General features: G+C 37.5%; 1 protein-coding gene and 1 long non-coding RNA gene across 6 annotated transcripts; both read left to right on the top strand.

Annotated features, from left to right (window-relative positions):
- Positions 1 to 1,830: 1,830 nt before the first annotated feature.
- LOC148648237 (uncharacterized) lies at positions 1,831 to 6,299 on the top strand. Its single transcript, XR_015926651.1, has 5 exons — positions 1,831 to 1,983; positions 2,233 to 2,370; positions 2,812 to 2,880; positions 4,455 to 4,595; positions 5,069 to 6,299. It is a non-coding gene; the product is annotated as an uncharacterized LOC148648237 (long non-coding RNA).
- An 806-nt stretch (positions 6,300 to 7,105) lies between these two features.
- Positions 7,106 to 10,938, top strand: aar2 (AAR2 splicing factor). 5 transcript variants are annotated; one of them, XM_088608071.1, is made up of 5 exons: positions 7,106 to 7,259; positions 7,896 to 8,663; positions 8,949 to 9,178; positions 9,669 to 9,885; positions 10,056 to 10,938. In XM_088608071.1, the coding sequence occupies exons 2-4, from the start codon at positions 7,901 to 7,903 to the stop codon at positions 9,834 to 9,836; spliced, it is 1,161 nt and encodes a 386-aa protein (XP_088464197.1). In that variant the 5' UTR covers positions 7,106 to 7,259; positions 7,896 to 7,900; the 3' UTR covers positions 9,837 to 9,885; positions 10,056 to 10,938. The 5 variants fall into 5 exon arrangements, with proteins under 5 accessions (XP_088464197.1, XP_088464193.1, XP_088464194.1 ...); XM_088608067.1 differs by having other exon boundaries at positions 9,669 to 10,938; XM_088608068.1 differs by having other exon boundaries at positions 7,133 to 7,259; positions 7,899 to 8,663; positions 9,669 to 10,938.
- Positions 10,939 to 11,452: the final 514 nt, after the last annotated feature.

Here is an 11,452-nt window from a genome sequence, read left to right as displayed (position 1 = left end):
GGTTTTAAAGTAATATCCTTTACACAAATAGCATTATTATTATAACACCTTTCAGACTCAGAGCCCCTTACAAATATATTTAAAATAGAAAAAAGGGTAAATAACGCGAGCTAAAATGACCAAGCTAACATTGATATGAATGAGAACGAGTGTGGAAAGTCTGGTTTTAAAAGCAGTTTTGTAAAAGGGATGTCATGGCTATGAATTCCGCAGTCTCAATACAGTATAATAAAGTTTTCTTTTACTTCACTCTTTGGGATACAAATGAAATCACTGCCAGCAGACCTACATCTATGTGTAAATTAAGAACATGGTAGACACCTGTTAGTTGATATCTGTTAACTATTAGGGGTTCCGGCAAGTAGGTAATTTATACGTTAGCAAAACAATTGAGGCGGATGAAATAAAGCCTGAAAAAATGTATCAATCTAAATTGAAAACCGTTCCAGAGACGCAAAGCCGCAAGTAATCTTGGCAGAATAAACATGGATCACTCACTATTCCCTCGACGTTGATGCAGCTGTATGATTGCTTCTCGGGGATTTCCTTTGTGTGGTTGGCTTTTAGTTTTTGTGAAAAACACATACCATAGTATAAATAAACGGCAAGGAACAGCATCTGGGCTTATTGATGAGGCATTCGACAAAGCTACAATTATGTCCCTTGTCAAACGGAATATCATCTGTAATATCATCCTGAAATAATCTGTCTTTTCACATGCTGACACATAATGAACCAAAAGACCTTGTTTTGCCGTTCGCATTTATTGTCACATTTTATGAATTGGTTACAAACCAAAGACGTTTGCAGTTTTTTAAACGGATAACTTGATTCTGCGGTCTGTGAAGCTGATCCTTTAGGTGCAAAGCACTTGTCCCGGGAAACTCAAATCAAACCATCAATTTTCTTTCTTGAAAAGAAAATCGCAGGAAATCCTTTCGTGCGGTGTAAATGTCTAGGAATCGTACAATTTGTATAATCTAAAAAAAAACACGTATTGACGAATTCAATTAATGTATTTGGAGTGCGTAACATACAATACCCCCTACCTAACATTGCTATGGTAACTTGGAGATTTATGTTTTAAAGATAATGATATTTAAGAGTGCCTAATGCTGTGGGTGTAATAGGGTTAAATGTGTGAAAACGTGAACTGAACCAGCAGTTTTACCCATATCAAAAGTGTGGAAACGACCTGCGGCACACGAAAAGCGATCAGCTGGTCTCTTCTCCATTGTGTCAAATAAGGGGCAGTTTAACTAGGTATAGTTACAGCCATGGTACCTGCTATCTCGTTACTCTACAAACAAAATTTTAATGTTAACACGATTTGTTTTTCTTGTTTAACGAAACCGAAAGCATGGTGATTGATCGCGGAAGTTTTCAAGACTTGATCAGACTAGATTTACGTGAAAAGAGAAGCCCACCACCAACAGTAAATGACGGGGTACGAAATTTGAGCTTAGGGGTTGAATTCAGTTGCATGCCATGGCACAAAGTCCACTTCATTGCATGTCCGGCCAGAGACACGCCGACTTTAATTTTAAAGAATTTAAGTAAGAATAAACTCAGTGATATTTCCGAGCGTCGCCCAAAACTGCATTTCGTGGACCGTCGAGGAATAAAGAGAGTGCATGTCTGAAACGCGGTAGATGCAATCGCAGTTTGACCATGAGAAACTTCTGTTGCTGTGGTTGCCTGACAAATGGGTTTCAAAAATCTGAGGATCATCCAGTAGACAATGATAAATGGTAGGTAAGAGATCGCTTTTGACAACGCTTCTTTATCGAACTGCGCATATCTGTGTCGTGTGTGTGAGTGATTAGGGTCTAATGCGGTTTGTGACACGAACTCGGTAAACGGATATAGATAAACGGGTTTAAAGGTGTTCACATTAGTCACGGGTTTGTAATATTGCATTCTGGAACCCAGTGAATGAGTACCAGTTCAAAAGTACAGTTATTCCCACAAATGCTTTTTGAAGTAAGTTTTCCCCGTTTAAGGTTTCATAGTTTAGTAATTGACTTCACTACTGGATAGCTCTTTGCCACTGCTTAATGAATATATATATATACTTAATATGAATATTTCCAAACACACTGTCGAAGAGAGCTGTTCATTAAGCCAGACGTTCACAAGCTCGGACAAAACGCTTCTTTACGGCTGTAAGAAGTTTCAATAGTAATAAGAGAAGAGACAGTTGAGTTTGTTAATCTTATTTCTCTTTTTTAGTGTGTCTCCAGGACTCTGATTTGTATTTTAGTGGTAACGGTATTGTTTTCGGACATCTCAAACAGTAGACAGAGGTGCAACTATCAAGAGATCCTCATCGCTTACAAAGAACTAATCCTCACAGAACTCCAAAGCCTGGTATGTACTTGTTATGTATGTGTTTGTAATGAAACAGGAACTATTGCAAAATGAGGAGCTCAATAAATCAAAAAAGCTTTCGTGTAGTGTACAACTACAAGGTTTAATGGTTAAAATAATTTTACAGAATATACTGTAGGTACACGTCATTTTGGACAAAAGTCCCTCTTCAGCTGATGATACTATTTAACCTCATCTTTATATATGTTTGAGTGTGTGTTGGATTTATACTGTATGTGGGTATGTTGTCTGTGCATTCATGATGTTATTTGCCTGACTTTTACGGGAGTTATTTTAAAATACTAAAAGGCAACAGCCTTTCTCATTGCGAAACATTGTCAGAGTCAGTGAGTTACTGCCCTCTTGTGGTTTGGGAGATCTTGTAGCGATTCAACCTAAATTAATTGCTGTTGTGGACTGATCAATATTCTTCTTTTTTAGAACCTCACAGGTCCTTATGACACATCAAGAGAAAATAAAAATTTAAGAGACCATTGCCCCTCTGGAAAGGTATGATTTAGAGTTTATCCATTTTAGTTCCACTAATGTAACTTGTGTGTACTTTACCTGATGTGTGTATGTCCTGTACAGTATACATGTATACTGTATGTGTCTGGTATTCTGGTATAGTATGTAAAACTCCAAGGATCTTTAAATGTATATATACACTAGACCAAATCTAAATCACCTTCGTTCATGCTGAGAGCATGGTTGATAGTGATTACTCGGACAAAGCTCAGTTGTATGTTTTGCCTTTCTTGCATGACTTAAAATCAAGAGTATAATTTGTGAATGGAGATTTGTAAAGATTCATAATACACTACTGCTATCAATCGTAACTCAAATTAAATTCCAAATTCTATTAGACTGACAACTGTAGGAAGTTACATGACTTACGCTAACTGTATTGTTATCTTAGAAAAACAATTAACAAATCTATTTAATTAAAATGTAAACAACAGAATCTAGACTGGTCTATTGTGTATTTGCAGTACCTAGTACTCTATTAAAGTTAATTAATGCATATCGTTATAGTTACAGTATGTAATATTCTCGTATATTCTTTAGAACAGGAGGAAAACAAAGAATACAGAAAACAAAAATCTCAGAATTCCCAAGTGAGGCTGTATACACTATCTTAAAATACATGAGTGAACATAATTATTTCTGTAGGGCACCGGTTTCTATCCGTAGAGAATAAGAACAATAGAAGACAGTATTCTGAGCAATATAACTCAGTTTTTAATTCATTTTCCAAGATGTCACATCCTAGTCCTGTTTTGCATGCACCATGACAAGTAGAACAATGTTCTATGAAGCCACAGTAAGCCCGTTGTTGAACAATAGTCAGGAAAAGTCAGTAAGTTTTAATTTCTAAGCATTTTGTCACATAAAATGCATTGATTCTGTTACAAAAACCTTTATTCAGATCAGGAGGCAGGTCAGACAGAAAACAGTTCAATACCATTTTCCTTTACAAGAGAGGCATTCAGCACCAAGGACAGCACACGGCAGATTTTTTTTTTCGTGTTTCAGTGCCATTGGGGTCAAGGGAATTGTGAAAGGTGTTGGTCTTATGTCAGTCAAACCACTAGGAGTTCTCGAAAAAAAAAAAACTAGTCCATCAAGTTACTCATTGAGCTAAGCATGGGGATTTCTGATAGTCAGAGGAGAAATTATAAGAGAAAACGTGGAGAACAATTTCACGATTTTCAAGCAGTAAGTTGTATACTGCCACCCCATAATCAGTTTTTTCATGGCTAGGCAACAGTGCATGATGATACAGCAGAGTATAATTTGTGCTGGAACTGAGTACTTTTCATTTGAAGATTGATGATTGGGCTGTACATTTTTTGTAAATATGATACTTCATAGGTGTAGAGAAACATGAAGTTAATTAAAAGGGAAGTTAATTTTTTTTTTCATTATGCTTTTGGACACTTACGAGGAAGCACGTCTTGGAATAGGATGCAAAGTCTGAATTATCTGCTAAATAGCCTTTATCTAGCTTAATATCTGAATTCAACTAATTGCTCTGCCAGTGCTTTGTTTCAAACCCTGAAATTTTATTTTGATTATTTTAGGTACACCACATCCTGCAGTCTATCTACAATATGACACAGTTTTTTAAATGTCAAGTCAAAGGTAAAGGGTCAAAGAACCTAGGTAACCCTGTGAAAAGAATGGAAATGGTTATTAAACAAAACTGCAATTATGCTGACCTGGTAAGTTACTGTGATATAACACTTTAGAAGAGGGCTTAAGTCCAGCAGATATTATGAGTTTATTATAATCATCAACAGACTTATAAGTTTATTATAATCATCAACAGACTTCAGGAAAAGAATTTAAGTAACTCACTTAAGGCTTATTATTATTGATTAAGGAATCAATTTGGACATTTTAACCCTCATGTACAGTAGGTTCTGAAACTGCTGGTGATTTCAGAAGGAACAAAAGTCTGTGATAATGAATTTCTGCTCAGGGATGTGAAGATAGAAGTGAATCTAGGGACTGTAGTGAAAAAGAGAGAACAATATTCTCCTTTTCCCCAACATCATTGTTCGCTGTGCTTCCACAGTTTTGAATAGCGCTGTACACAACACAAATTCTCACCTGGTGATGCTTCAAAAGAAATGATTTTTTTTCTCCAAGAGGTTAACAAAGAATATATATGCTTTGGTATTTTGTTTTTCAGATAAGAAGATCAGAAGGTGACCCAGTATGCACAAATAGTAAAGGTTTAGGAGGGAAAAGAAGAAAAAAAAAGAAAAAGAAGATTATCGAGGCCTTAATATTGTGTTGGAAGAAGTTACAAATCATGTATTCTCCAAAACCAAAAAGAAAGACATAAACTAGGAGGAATACACACTAAAGGGATTTGTAAAGGGATTTTACAAATTAAGGGATTTGTAAATAATCAATAAAGATTTTAGCAGTTACAGTCAAAAACTGTACAAAATATAAGCTTTTGCCACACCTAATGTGAGAGCTTTTATAAATGCTTTAAGAAGAAATATTTGGAAAGACACTTACATATTCATAGAAATGTACCATACTCACATACAGTATGCTGTATAGATAAAATGGGACTTTGAGAGTTAGATGTATTAAATGCATCATTTTTCATTTAATCATTTACAAATTAAAATATAAAAGACTTTTCAACTTCTGTTTTATTTTTTTGTTTAGTAGGTTGTACTATTTATTAACATGTACCCCCTCAACCTAAACCTATGCTAGTTATAAGAACAAGAATATTATTTTTTTATTTATGTTTGTAATTATATGTTTTCCAATAGATAGATTCTTTGTTTTTAGTTGATTTTGTTCAGCCTCACAATATTCTAATTAATACTGAGATGTGCCTGTCTCACAATATCAGCATGGTGTCATAAATGATGCTATAAAATAGCATATCTTGTTATTAATATGGTCTAAGAAGATCTTTTTAAGCTAAAATGCATTTATTATTGTAGACATTTAAAAATGCTGCTTAATCTGTATGGCTAACGTAAAGTTATATTGTTAACATGTACTGTATTTACATACTATATTGCCTGTATAGCTGGTCCTTTGTACTGTATTTACATACTATATTGCCTGTATAACTTTAGGGTTGTTATGAGTCAAGTTAGCCGATTAACAGAATGACCTTCAAGATGTTGACGTTCAGTTGGTATCCAAGATGGTGCCGTTCCCATGGTGACGTCACGCGTGCAGCTCTTTCTTCAGTACTTTGAGGTCAATGAAGGGAAAAGATGCGAGCTCTCCATTTGGTGCTTTTATTGAAATGTAATGCTATCATATGCTTGAGAGTTAGAAACTTGATTTAAATGGATATTGTAAAAGATTGTATAACCTTTATAAGATAGTTTGTGACTAAGGTGCAAATAGAGTGAGGTCAATAAAAGAAAACAGAAAATGCATGTTGTTGTATATTTGGATGTTTCTGTGTTCAAAACTTCAATGATGGCCATCTTTCATCTGTTTCATGACGTGCACAAGACTGCAGTTTATAGATTGGTTTAAATAAACCGTGTCTTTTCTTCCTATTAATTATTGTTATTACATTTACTGTATATGAAGTATTTTAATCCTACTTTATTTGATTAGCTTTGTGATTTTATTTCATGTCTTGTACTACACTGTGGATTTAGATTCAAAACACCTCAATTCACTGCATATTATTTCAAGGTAGTTAATATTACATGCTAAAATAAAGATTAGAACAACAATTGAATTCAGCTTGGCCCTATAGGTGTGGCACACCTTGCTCCTACACAGGACAGATGTTAGTCATTTTGAATTATAGCACAGTGGACTAAATCTAGTCCTGGTTGGCCAGTCTGAACATAGGTTTTATATGTCTAATTAGAATTCTAATTCAAAGAGCAGGGAGAAGTTTGTAAATTGGTCCAATTTAACAAATAACTCCTCAAGAGCTGTGGAATGTTTTTTTTTTATCTTTGTCCCTGCATTGAGGCATCTACTATTGCCCTAAGTTCTTTTGTTTAGTATTTTTCCCCCGAGAATAATATTACTATTATTTTAAAGACTAAAATACATATTGTTTTTATATCAGATTGTTTAAATATCGTAATTTTACTTTATTATTGTTTTTTTTTTTTACAGATAGGGAAGTTTTTCCAATGGTGCCAGTCCTGCTCCATAATGAGGCCAATACCTATTAAGGATTAATTTTCTATGGAGATTCTTAAAATGTTTATATTGTATAATCGGAACCTTTTTTCTAATTGGTTTTTGGTTCCTTAACAAAAAGGACCGGAAGTGAGCTCTCTGGTACACAATACGTTGCTACGCGTTTACGTTCAGGAACGTGGAGTTTTGTCTGCTATGCTGCACAGCTACGCTCCGTGATCGTCCAGGTGACTTCATTATTTGAATATGATTTTTTAAGCCATTGACTAAATATATATTAGGCCCTCAAAGGTAACGTTTTGCTGGCCAGAAAATTACGGTACAGTGCCAAGAAATCGTATCGTTGAAGTCGCAGTTAATTAGAAATATTTTTTTAAAACGAAACATTTCAACACAGTTTTTTTTCGTAATTTTATACTTGCATCTTTGTGCTAAAGGAATTATACGACTATGGGGAAAAAAATATTTGTTTTTCTAAGTTGGGGTTAGTGATTGTGACTGATAGTATTGATCATTCTTAGCACTTTTTAATGTAAAATACCGGGTAAACTGATCTTGACATTTCATTCTCGCGCTGTCTGGAGCCACAAGAACGACTTAATTTAAAAGTGAATTGTCGTTTTTTTTTTTCATTGTAGATAAGTTGACTATTTTAGGTGCGAATTGTAGTTGCAGAAGCCTTGTCGAGTATTATGGAGGAGCCATACCTAGGTCCTTACCAACGAATGCAAATGATCACATCTTTTGTTTCAGAAATGTCACAATGTTTTGCTTTATTAAAACCTTAGCTCCTAGGTTATTTTATTTGATGTCTGGCTGTGGTCCATGTAAGTGTTTAATTGTCAGTTTTGTGCTCTTTCTAGTAGATATGGCCGGCATGGACATGGATCCTGAACTGGCCTGCAGTCTGTTTGAGGAGGGGGCCACACTGGTTTTGTTGGGGGTGCCCGAGGGGTCGGAGCTGGGGATCGATTACAAGACCTGGCAGGTGGGTCCCAGGTTCCGAGGGGTCAAGATGATCCCACCGGGCCTGCACTTCCTGCACTACAGCGCTTCCAACAAGCCGGAGCAAGGAGGGGAGACTGGGCCTCGGACTGGGGTCTTCCTCTCTCTCAAAGCCCGAGACGTCCTGCTGGCTCACTGGGACAGCCAGCAAGAGGACCTGGACTTTTCCGCCTCCCAGAACGAGGAGGAAGTGGCCCGGGTGCGGGCTGGGCTGCGCGATCTGGACCGCTTTCTGGGACCTTACCCCTACGACATGCTTCGGAAGTGGGTCTCCCTGACGGACCGCGTCACCCAGGAGGTTGCACAACGCCTGCAGCCCCTGAATGGCAAGATCTGTGCCTTCAGCGATGTGGTACCGGAACTGTCGTTGCCTCACACGGAAGATCGGGTCCAGCAGAACCTCCCACGGTACGACATCCAGTGCCAGAGCATGCAGGAGGGTTTGGACAGGCTGCCTAAGATGAAGCTGAGAGCCGGCACAGAGCTGCGCTTCTCAGAGATCCCCAAACAGACCTACCCTGAGGGGGCCACACCTGCCCAAATCACCCAGTACAGTATGGACCTCAGTTATGCCCTCAACAGCTTACTAGAACGCTACTACAAAGACGAGCCACTGCAAGTGCTGGGTGAGTTCTGGACTGAAAAAACACACTCTGACACAATTCAAAGCCTTTACAGTTCCTTGCATTGATTGATGCTATAAAATGCCAGCCTTTTTTATTTTCTGAACACATACAGTAAATCAGGAGATGACTACTGGCCTGTGTAGTTGAATGCCATTCATTTCAGTGTAATTCTAACAAACTTCAGTTTTCAGGATTCCAATAAGCTTTTGCTTTTGATGCAATTTGTAAGTAAATTACCTTTCCTCTCCTCCTTCTCTCTTTTTTTGTTGTTGTTTTGCTGTCCAGGGGAGTTGCAGTTTGCATTTGTGTGTTTCCTGATTGGGAATGTGTATGAGAGCTTTGAGCACTGGAAATGTCTTCTGAACCTGCTATGCCGCTCTGAGGAGGCTATACTCAACCACCGGAACCTGTACCTCCACCTCATCCCTGTTCTCTACCACCAGCTGGGAGAGATTCCCCCCGATTTCTTTGTAGACATCGTATCCAAAGACAACTTTCTCACTTCCACCTTGCAGGTAGGTTGTTTGGTTCTCTTCACAAAGCTGGTCTTGCTGCCTCAGTGCTGTGCAGCTTAGGAAGACTCCAAATCCAGAATATGAATAGTAAAAGAAGGGTTAAAGTCCTGCGTGATCTAGCGTTTCATTTAGGCCATAATCGGGGCTCTTATAGATTTTCATTATTTAAGCTGTTTGTCACCCCAAGTTTTACCATGGTAAATTGTCTTCTCTTCCGAGTTTTTTTTTTTCTGTTGAAAATTGAGATTGTGTTTGATCTACCAGTTTATCTGGGGACTCACAGTATCTGAGAGTTATACATAAAAGAGTAGCCAGGGAAGAGTACAGAAAGAAGCTTAGTCAGACGTTTTTCATTTAAAACAAAATCATGTTCTTCTTTTGTTTTTTGCCGTACACCAGCCAGGAGAATACGAGGGTGGTTATAAACGAGAGGTGGTCATGTGGCCCATCTGCACATTCTGCACTGATATCTGATTTTACTCTTGCCCAGGAGTTCTTTTTGTTCACGAGTGGGCCTGGTGTGGACAGTGGTCTTCGGAAACGGGCGGAAAAGTTCAAAGTCTACCTGACCAAGAAGTTCCGGTGGGATTTTGAGATGGACCCCGAGGAATGTGCCCCTGTGGTTGTAGAGCTGCCAGAAGGAGTGGCTCCAGAATAAGTCTGGGACAGCCCAACAAGAGAGTCGAGCCAGGATGTTGGGCATATCGGTGAGTTATGGATTCCTGACGGCACTGGATTTTTTTTTTGATTGATCAACTGTGCTTGTAACAGAGACCTGTAGTGGAATAGAGAAGTCTGGTTTCCAAAAAGAAAAGTGTGGGCTTGTTGGGAATTTTGTAGATGTTTTTTTAATAACATTTTGCTCTGTGGCACCCAGATGGACAGCACTCTGAGCAGATCTCTGAAGATAACCATCTGTATCACTTCTTGACAAGGAGACAGGTTTTTCATTTCCTGGTTGGATTTTGGAAGCTGTTCGGTGCTCTGTTTTGTTTCACATATGTGACTACAAAACGTAAAGACTTCTAATGATTTTGAAGTTTCTGCAACTACTGTGGTATTTGGGGTGTGAATGAAATTAAAAATTGAATGAAAGTCTGAAGACTTTACATTGACATGGTCTCTAGAAAATACAGATCACAGGAAGACATTAAACTCATCTTTTGATACTGGAAAATCTCTCTTTTGTTCAATTTAATAAGTTTATTTTATTTTCTCTACTTCATGAGCGAAACAATTGTAGGTAGATTTCAGATTACTGCTTATTGTAATATTTGTTTAAGTATAAAATGACGTAAACAGCCATATACCCTGAAGAAGAATAAGATTGATATGATCTAACATTTTAATCTAGTTTTTACTTTTCCAATGGTAGTCCCAACTAACAGCAAGCATTTCCAAAGCACTTAACCCCTTTTCTTACTCATAACTGTTGTCTCAATGATTTGTGCTCAACACAAAAAAATGATTTCTGCTTATATCTCAGAATCAAGACATGGGAATGTGGAGAAAATGTCTGCTTGAGCAAACCGTAAGTTTGCATGGAGTGCTGTTCAAGGAATAATGTCATGTTACTTCTGTAGGTTTTATCTACAATACCACCTGCCATACACCTTACAAAGCCATGCACTTGCCCAATACCTCTTACACAATTCGCATGAAATGAAAAGAAAGAAATTCTATTTTTTGCCCCCTATTGTTGCAGATTGTAAAGACATGATCAGGAATGTTCCCTTTAATAAAATATTTTATCATCTTAATGGAATTTGTGATTGGTTACTTCTGTCTCACTTATTCAAGTTTCATTTTCCTGTCTTGGTCATCAGGTTACACTTCATCATGCTTTGTTGCTTTGTTTTCCTTGCTATACTTAAGGATACAGTGTGTCTTTGACGGTAGAGCTTAATTACACTTCAAATCAAGTAACTAATGTCTATTCAAGAGCTGAGGTACTGGTTGAACAATTCATTTGTGTCTGAAGTCCTTTGTAATACAATTAATGGACCTTAGATTAAGAATAACGTGATTGGAATAGAATAACTTGATTGCTTGTGTTTTTAAAATTACAGCTACAGCCCAGGGGGTTTCTCGAAAAGAGTAGGGGGGTAACCCCGGCATGCTCGCCATCTTGACCCTCCTGCATTTTTACAGCGTTTCCAGTCCGGTATTGTGAGCTATTGTCGTTTTAACATTCTCCATTAGATGGCGACCTTAACTCAGCATTGCCGTTGTTACTGAAACGTTGTTCACGACACGAGTAAACAATAAAACCAA

The sequence above is a fragment of the Lepisosteus platostomus genome, chromosome 15 (assembly GCF_059453375.1).
Source record: "Lepisosteus platostomus isolate fLepPlt1 chromosome 15, fLepPlt1.hap1, whole genome shotgun sequence".
Lineage (NCBI taxonomy): Eukaryota > Metazoa > Chordata > Actinopteri > Semionotiformes > Lepisosteidae > Lepisosteus > Lepisosteus platostomus.
This window is presented reverse-complemented; position numbering and strand designations above follow the sequence as displayed.

Excerpts from the sequence above, each read along its gene's own strand:
- aar2 (XM_088608071.1), top strand. The coding sequence starts at position 7,901 with ATGGCCGGCATGGACATGGATCCTGAACTGGCCTGCAGTCTGTTTGAG. Across the intron at positions 8,664-8,948 it reads CGAGCCACTGCAAGTGCTGG|GGGAGTTGCAGTTTGCATTT; the intron begins GTGAGTTCTGGA and ends TTTGCTGTCCAG. Across the intron at positions 9,179-9,668 it reads TTCTCACTTCCACCTTGCAG|GAGTTCTTTTTGTTCACGAG; the intron begins GTAGGTTGTTTG and ends ACTCTTGCCCAG.